The sequence below is a fragment of the Chiloscyllium plagiosum genome, chromosome 17 (genome assembly GCF_004010195.1).
Source record: "Chiloscyllium plagiosum isolate BGI_BamShark_2017 chromosome 17, ASM401019v2, whole genome shotgun sequence".
Taxonomy (NCBI): domain Eukaryota; kingdom Metazoa; phylum Chordata; class Chondrichthyes; order Orectolobiformes; family Hemiscylliidae; genus Chiloscyllium; species Chiloscyllium plagiosum.
In genome coordinates, this window is record NC_057726.1 from 72,315,201 (window position 1) to 72,323,410 (window position 8,210).

General features: G+C 49.0%; 1 protein-coding gene across 2 annotated transcripts in view; it reads left to right on the plus strand.

Annotated features, from left to right (window-relative positions):
- coq9 (coenzyme Q9 homolog (S. cerevisiae)) overlaps nucleotides 1-8,210 on the plus strand; it is a 58,230-nt gene that overhangs the window by 6,228 nt on the left and 43,792 nt on the right. Inside the window, exons 5-7 of one of the 2 annotated variants that reach the window (XM_043707407.1) lie at nucleotides 2,620-2,724; nucleotides 3,333-3,488; nucleotides 5,616-5,654. In XM_043707407.1, coding sequence (XP_043563342.1) covers nucleotides 2,620-2,724; nucleotides 3,333-3,488; nucleotides 5,616-5,633 — 279 coding nt within the window. In that variant the 3' untranslated portion in view covers nucleotides 5,634-5,654. Of the gene's footprint in view, nucleotides 1-2,619; nucleotides 2,725-3,332; nucleotides 3,489-5,615; nucleotides 5,655-8,210 lie in introns of those variants that run through there. The other variant, XM_043707406.1, reaches the window with a different exon arrangement.

An 8,210-nucleotide genomic window follows, 5' to 3' on the forward strand; every position in this document is an offset into this window, starting at 1 on the left:
CCTCAGGCCTGGCCCTTGGATAGTGCACCGTTCCCTCGTGCCTGACCCTCAGAAGGAACAGTGTTCCCTCAGGCCTGACCCTCAGATGGAACAGCGATCCCTCAGTCCTGACCCTCTGATGGAACAGCATTCCCTCAGGCCTGGCCCTTAGTGCACCGTTCCCTCAGGCCTGACCCTCAGATGGAACAGCGTTCCCTCAGGCCTGGCCCTTAGTGCACCGTTCCCTCAGGCCTGACCCTAAGATGGAACAGCGATCCCTCAGTCCTGACCCTCTGATGGAACAGCATTCCCTCAGGCCTGGCCCTTAGATAGTGCACCGTTCCCTCAGGCCTGACCCTCAGATGGAACAGCGTTCCCTCAGGTCTGACCTCTGATGGAACAGCGATCCCTCAGTTCTGACCCTCTGATGGAACAGCATATCCTCAGGCCTGACCCTCAATGGAACAGCGATCCTCAGTCCTGGCCCTCTGATGGAACAGCATTCCCTCAGGCCTGGCCCTTAGTGCACCGTTCCCTCAGGCCTGACCCTCAGATGGAACAGCGTTCCCTCAGGCCTGACCTCTGATGGAACAGCGATCCCTCAGTTCTGACCCTCTGATGGAACAGAATATCCTCAGGCCTGACCCTCAATGGAACAGCGATCCTCAGTCCTGACCCTCAGGTGGAATAGCATTTCCTCAGGCCTAACCCTCCGGTGGAACAGCGCTCTCTCAGTCCTGATCCTAGGATGGGGGCAGCATACACTCTGTCTTGACCCTCAAATAGACCAGCGTTCCCTCAGATCTGACCATCAGAACAAAATTCCCCCGATTTGTACCTTCGGACAGTGCAGTGTTCCCACAGTCCTGACCCTCAGATGGAGCAGTTCTCCCTCAGTCCTGACCCTCGGACAGTGCAGTGCTCCCTCAGTCCAGACCCTCGGACAGTGCAGTGTTCCCTCAGTCCAGACCCTCGGACAGCGCAGTGCTCCCTCAGTCCTGACCCTCGGACAGTGCAGTGCTCCTCAGTCCTGACCCTCGGACAGTGCAGTGCTCCCTCAGTCCTGACCCTCGGACAGTGCAGTGCTCCCTCAGTCCAGACCCTCGCACAGTGCAGTGTTCCCTCAGTCCAGACCCTCGGACAGCGCAGTGCTCCCTCAGTCCTGACCCTCGAAAAGTGCAGTGCTCCCTCAGTCCTGACCCTCGGACAGTGCAGTGTTCCCTCAGTCCTGAATCTTAGGAGAGTGCAGTGTTCCCTGAGTCCTAAATCCTCGGAGAGTGCAGTGTTCCCTCAGTCCTGACCCTCGGGCAGTGCAGTGCTCCCTCAGTCCTGACCCTCGGACAGTTCAGTGTTCCCTCAGTCCTGACCCTCGGGCAGTGCAGTGTTCCCTCAGTCCTGACCCTCGCACAGTGCAGTGTTCCCTCAGTCCCGACCCTCGGATAGTGCAGTGCTCCCTCAGTCCTGAATCCTCGGACAGTGCAGTGTTCCCTCAGTCCTGAATCCTCGGACAGTGCAGTGCTCCCTCAGTCCTGACCCTCGGGCAGTGCAGTGTTACCTCAGTCCAGACGCTCGCACAGTGCAGTGTTCCCTCAGTCCTGACCCCCAGATGGAGCAGTGTTCCCTCAGCCCTGAATCCTCGGACAGTGCAGTTCTCCCTCAGTCCTGACCCTCGGACAGTGCAGTGCTCCCTCAGTCCTGACCCTCGGACAGTACAGTGCAGTGCTCCCTCAGTCCTGACCCTCGGACAGTGCAGTGCTCCCTCAGTCCAGACCCTCGGACAGTGCAGTGCTCCCACAGTCATGACCCTCGGACAGTGCAGTGCTCCCTCAGCCCTGAATCCTCGGAGAGTGCAGTGCTCCCTCAGTCCTGACCCTCGGACAGTGCAGTGCTTCCTCAGTCCTGACCCTCGGACAGTGCAGAGCTCCCTCAGTCCTGACCCTCGGACAGTGCAGTGCTCCCTCAGTCCTGACCCTCGGACAGTGCAGTGTTCCCTCAGTCCTGAATCCTCGGACAGTGCAGTGCTCCCTCAGTTCTGACCCTCGGACAGTGCAGTGTTCCCTCAGTCCTGACCTTCGGAGAGTGCAGTGTTCACTCAGTCCTGACCCTCGGACAGTGCAGTGTTCCCTCAGTCCTGACCCTCGGACAGTGCAGTGCTCCCTCAGTCCTGACTCTTGGATAGTGCAGTGTTCCCTCAGTCCTGACCCTCGGACAGTGCAGTGTTCCCTCAGTCCTGACCCTCGGACAGTGCAGTGTTCCCTCAGTCCTGACCCTCGGACAGTGCAGTGCTCCCTCAGTCCTGACCCTCGGATAGTGCAGTGTTCCCTCAGTCCTGACCCTCGGACAGTGCAGTGTTCACTCAGTACTGATCTTCGGACAGTGCAGTGTTCCCTCAGTCCTGAATCCTCGGACAGTGCAGTGTTCCCTCAGTCCTGACCCTCGGACAGTGCAGTGTAGAACTAGCTGAGAATACTTGCTCAAGTCTCTCGAGTGAGGCATGAATAGACAGCATTCTGACTGAGAGGAGTTTGTGTCATGGCATCTAGTCACTGCCAGCTATCCTGAGCTGCTTTCATTGGAATAATCCATGCAGCACTGTTACCAAACACATACTGATCTCACAATCTTATTACTTTCTGACAGGCAATGAGTATTTTACTGCTGCCCCAAAACATTGCGGAGAGTTTGAGGAGCTTAACGGAGATGGTGGATGAGATCTGGTACTATGCAGGAGACAGGTCCATAGACGTGAGTAACAAATCACAGCATTCCAAAAGGGGAACAAATTTGCAGGGTGTGGAATCTGTAGGTAAACCTGTTTGGGTATGGGACATGGGCTGGGGGGAGGTGGGTCAAGAATGGCGTCTTGAAGAGTGTGGGTTTGCATGGGATGGGGGTACACACGGGGACAGTGTGTGTAGCAAGGGGTTACAGGTAGGGAGGGTGTGTAAATGGGGTGGTGTTTGCATAGGGTTGGAGTTGGCACAGGGGGCGGTCTAGTAGGTTTTGCTGGGATTTGCACAGGGATTACATGTGCATGCGGAGAGAGTAGGCACGGGGTGGGATTTGCACAGGGATTACATGTGCATGGGGAGGGAGGAGGAACAGGTTGGGATTTGCACAGGGATTACATTTGCATGGGGAGGGAGGAGGAACAGGGTAGGATATGCCTAGGAGTAGGCTCAGCATGGAGGTGGCTTTTGCAGATGGGGTTGGGATTTACATGGGGTGGGCTTGCATGGAGGTGTGGTTTACACAGGGATGAGATTTGCACGGGGGATTGTCTGCAGGAAGCAGGGTGAGGACCAGTGAACATCCAGTAACTGTGACATTGTGCGTTGTTTACCTGGGAGCAGTCGAGCTGGTACACCAAGCGAGCTATCTTGGCTGGAATCTACAACACGACAGAGCTGGTGCTGCTTCAGGATTCTTCCCCGGATTATGAAGATACCTGGAACTTCCTGGAAAACCGTGTTCATGATGCTACCAACATGGCCCATTCTGCCAAACAGGTGAGGACCCAGTCAGCATCCACATTGCCTGAGAGACAGCTCGATCTGTCAGGGTCAACAGCTACGTTTGGGTCTACACGTGTTTTGCTCAATCCTCATACTCCGTGTTCCCCTAAAGCCACAGGGTGGCTGTTTGTTACAGATGTACTGCCGCCATGCATTAACAGTATTCCCACGATATTCCCGCCATCCCACATAGGATCGTAAGAAATAGGAACAAGAGCAGGAATGATATAACAAGCAAGGAGGTTTTCGGTGGATTTAAAAGTGTACAAATCCACAGGTCAGGATGAGTTATACCCCAGGCTGCTGTGGGAGATGAGGGGGCCCCTATTCAAATTTCAAACCCTTTCTGGCACAGCAGAGGTGCCAGAGGACTGATAAAGAAGGGCGTAGAGAGACTCCAGGGAACGACAGGCCAGTGGGAGGGAATCAGTTGGAGAAAATAGTTAAGGAAACATTAACTTCCAGTTGGAGAAGCAAGGATTGATCAAGAATGGTCAACTGAGGGAAGTCATGCCTAGCAAATCTAGTCGAATTTTTCAAGGAGTTGACAAGGTGAGTGTAGGGCAGTTGATGTCGTCTATGTGGAGTTCTGCAAGACCTTTGACAAAGTCCCACATGGAAACTGAGAAAGAAGATAAAGCTCATGGTATCCAGGGTAATTTGGCAGGTTGGATGGACCCAAAATGGCTTACTAGTAGGAAACAGAGGGTGGTGGTAGAAGGCTGTGTGACTGGAACCCAGTGTGCATAGGCATACCACAGAGATCAGTGCTGGGTCCTTTATTGTTTGTGATATTCAGAAATGATGGAGATGAGAATGTGGGGCTGTGAGGGGGAAATGGTAAGTTTGCAGATAACACAAAGATTAGATGATAGTTGTCAGTGAGGAGGACGATGTTGGGGGTACAGGAGCATATCAACAGATTTGTCAGGTGGAACTTAACTCTGATAACTGTGAGGTGATGCACTGTGGAAGAAGGGAATACTCAATGATTGTCAGAACACTAGGCAGCTGAGAGGAACAGAAGGATGGTGGCCTTGTCCACAGAGCCCTGAAGGTGTCAGAACAGGTTAGATTAGATTCCCTACAGTATGGAAACAGGCCCTTCAGCCCAACGAGTCCACACTGACCTTCCAAAGAGTAACCCGCCGAGACCTATTCCCCAACACTATATTCACCCCTGACTAATGCACCTAACACAACGGGCAATTTAGCGTGGCCAATTCAACTGACCAGCACATTTTTGGATTGTGAGAGGAAACCGGAGCACGTGGAGGAAACCTGCGCGGACACTGGGAGAATGTGCAAACTCCACACAGACAGTCGCCCGAGGCAGGAATCGAACCCAGCTCCCTGCCGCTGTGAGGCACCAGTGGCACTGAGCCACCGTGCCACCCCTCAAATAGGTTAATAGGTTAGTTTATGAGGCATATAGGACACTTGTCTTTATCAGTTGAGGCATAAATTATAAGAACAGGGAGGTTGTATTGGGCTGTACAGGACTTTGGTTAGGCCTGTGTGTAGTTCTGGTCACCTCACGGTAGGAAGAATGTGATTGTATTGGAGGGGATACAAAGGAGATTCACCGGGATTTGGCTGGGATGGAACACTTCAGCTATGAAGAGAGGCTGAATAAGCTTACTTTATTTTCTTTCTGTCAAAGAAGATTGAGGGGGACTTGGTAGAAGTGTTTAAGATTGTTCCTTAGTCAAAGGGTCACAAGCAAGGCAGCATAATTTTAAGGAGAAAGTGAGGTCTGCAGATGCTGGAGATCAAAGCTGAAAATCAAAGCATAATTTTAAAGTGAAGGGCAATAAGTATAGAGATTTGGGGAAGAAAATGTTTTCATCCAGTGGGTGGTAGAGATCTGGAATGCGCTGCCACAGAGGGAGTTGAGATAGGAAACCTCACAATTCAAGGCCTAGTCCAGGAAAATGGGACTAGAGTAGAAATTTATTTGTAGAATTATAGAATCCCTACAGTCTGGAACAGGCCCTTTTGCTCAATTAGTCCACATCGACCCTCCGAAGAGTAACTCACGCAGACCCATTCCCCTACTACTCTGCATTTACCCCTGACTAATGCATCTAACCTGCACATCCCTGAACACTGTGCATTTAGCATGGCCAATTCACCTAACCTGCACACCTTTGGATTGAGGGAGGAAACCGGAGCACCTGGAGGAAACCCACACAGACACAGGGAGAATGAGCAAACTCCAAACAGACAGTCACCTGAGGCTGGAATCGAACCCTGTGTCCCTGGCGCTGTGAGGCAACAGTGCTAACCACTGAGCCACCATGCCATCCTTAATAGTAAGTAAAAGTATATTTCTGTCAGTACAAACTGGATAGGCTGAAGACCCTCTTCTTTCCTTTTTATGAATCTATGATTAGAGGTCACTTGGCCCTTCGAGCCTGCCTGAACACTCCTGACTACTTTTCTGCCTTTTCCCCATAACTCCTGATTCCCCTACTGATCAAGGAACTATTCATCTCGGCCTTAAATGTATATACCGACTCTGCAGCCGTTGCTCTGTGGCAAGGAGTTCCAAAGACACACAACGCTCAGTCTTAAATTGGCACTCCTTTATTCTGAGACTATACCCTCTGGTCCTCCATTCTCCTATATGGGGAAACATCCTCTCAGCATTTACCCTGTCAAACCTTTTAAGAATCTTAAATGTTTCAATGAGACAATAAGGTCATGAGACATTGAAAAGCTGGTTAAATGGAAATTTGTTTGTTGTTACTCACTATTCACACTCATCATACCCAGTCACCCTTCCCAATCATGCTCCTATCACACTGTGCAAACACTGTGACTCCCATGATGTGTTCGCTCATTAGTTGCATTCCCTTTGGAATTAGTCACTCCCTCCTTCTGTGGTCAGTCACCTGGAATAAACACTGGTACTTTAAACTAATAGAAGAGCCATTATGGGGGAATGAAAGCTAAACTTAACTGGCGAATTAGGTTAGGCGAGAGATAATTGGAAATGTAGTGACAGGCAATAGAAGCAATGTTTCAGAAATGATTGAATAGATGTATTTTAACAATTAAGAGACATTGCAAGGAGAGGACGCAGCATGCATGGTTGACTAATAAAGTTATCAAAGTCAAAGAAAAAGCATAACATTGTACTAAGATATGTGACAGGTCATTGGGACATAATAAAAAAAAGCCTGAAATTAATAAGGAGGGGAAATATTTGAATAAGAAAGAAAGCTAGCTAGAAATATTATCGCAGCATGAGTTTCGATAGATATATGAAACAGTACAAAGATTTGTACTGAGTCTAGAAAATTATTTTGCATCAGTTCCATTATAGAGGGTACAAGCAACATCCCAGAGGTAGCTGTAAATCAGGAAATGGAAGGGAGGGAGGGACTTAAGGTAAACTACAGTCACCAGAGAAGTGTCGCTGAGTAAATTGTTGGAGCTGATGACCTTTTTTCGATGGGTCTTAAAAGAAATGGCTAGAGAGATAGTTAATATGTTGGTTCTAATTTTTGAAAATTCCCTTGATTTGGTGAAGGTTCCGTTATACTGGAAAATAGTGAATGTAATTCCTTTATTCAAAAAAAAATGAGGGAGACAGAAAGCAGGAAACTACAGATCTTTCAGCTTAACATCAGGGAAATTGTTAGGAGGTATTATGAAAGACAATAGGAAGGGCAGAAAGGTAAGTTCACAGTAATCAGGCAGAATCAAAATGGTTTTGTCAAAGGGAAATCATGTTTAACCAATTTATTGGAATTGTTTGAGAAAGAAACCTGAACTGTGGAGAAAGGGGAATAGATTTTATAATAGATTTCCAGAAGACATTTAATGAGGTGCCATACCAAAAGTTATTGCAGAAATAAGGCTCCTGGTGTAGGGGATAGCATGTTGGTGCGGATAGAAGATTGGCTGGCTAACGAGAATCAGAGAGTTTCCTGTTAGATGAGGAGAGGGTGGTTCTGTTGTTGGAAATTCGGGGAATAGGCTCATTGTTTAAAAGTAATGGATCTACTCTTTTATGACAGAGATGAGTTATTTTTCTGTGAGGATTCTTTTCTTTAAAAGGGGGTGGCAGCACATTCATAGAGTCAGACAGCACAGAAACAACAGGTCCATGCTGGCCACGTTCCCAAACTAAACTCGTCCCACTTGCCTGCATTTGGCCCATAGCTCTCCAAACCTTCCCTATTCAGGAACTTATCCAAAGATATTTCAAATGTTGCAACTGTACCCACATCCACCACTTCCCATCGCAGTTTGTTCCACAAATAAACCACTCTCTGTGTAACCATGTTGTGTGCTGAGCAATCAAATCAAAACTGCAGCATTCCCCACCATGTTGTGTGATGGATTGTCACCACAGGTACTGTGCTGATACATTAATCAGGTAAATTCGCTGCTCGTTTCCTCTTTTTAGGGTGGCATCTCGAGTATCTGACCAGTTCCCACGTGGTACACGAACTCCGTTTGCTATAAAATCATGCTGAAAAAGCGCTGGTCAAAAACAATATGTATAAATGTAGTTTGATGGATTACATGATAGCAGTCAGGTATAAATTACTTGGGATTATGTTGCTGAGATTATGAGGGAGTTCTAGATGGTTTATCTCCTTCAAGATCCAGAGCTGTTCTCCAACCTCCACTGGGATAAGAGATAATTGACTGTGTGTGAGAATAGTGGGGACTGTGATTGAAGCTGATGACTGTGTGATT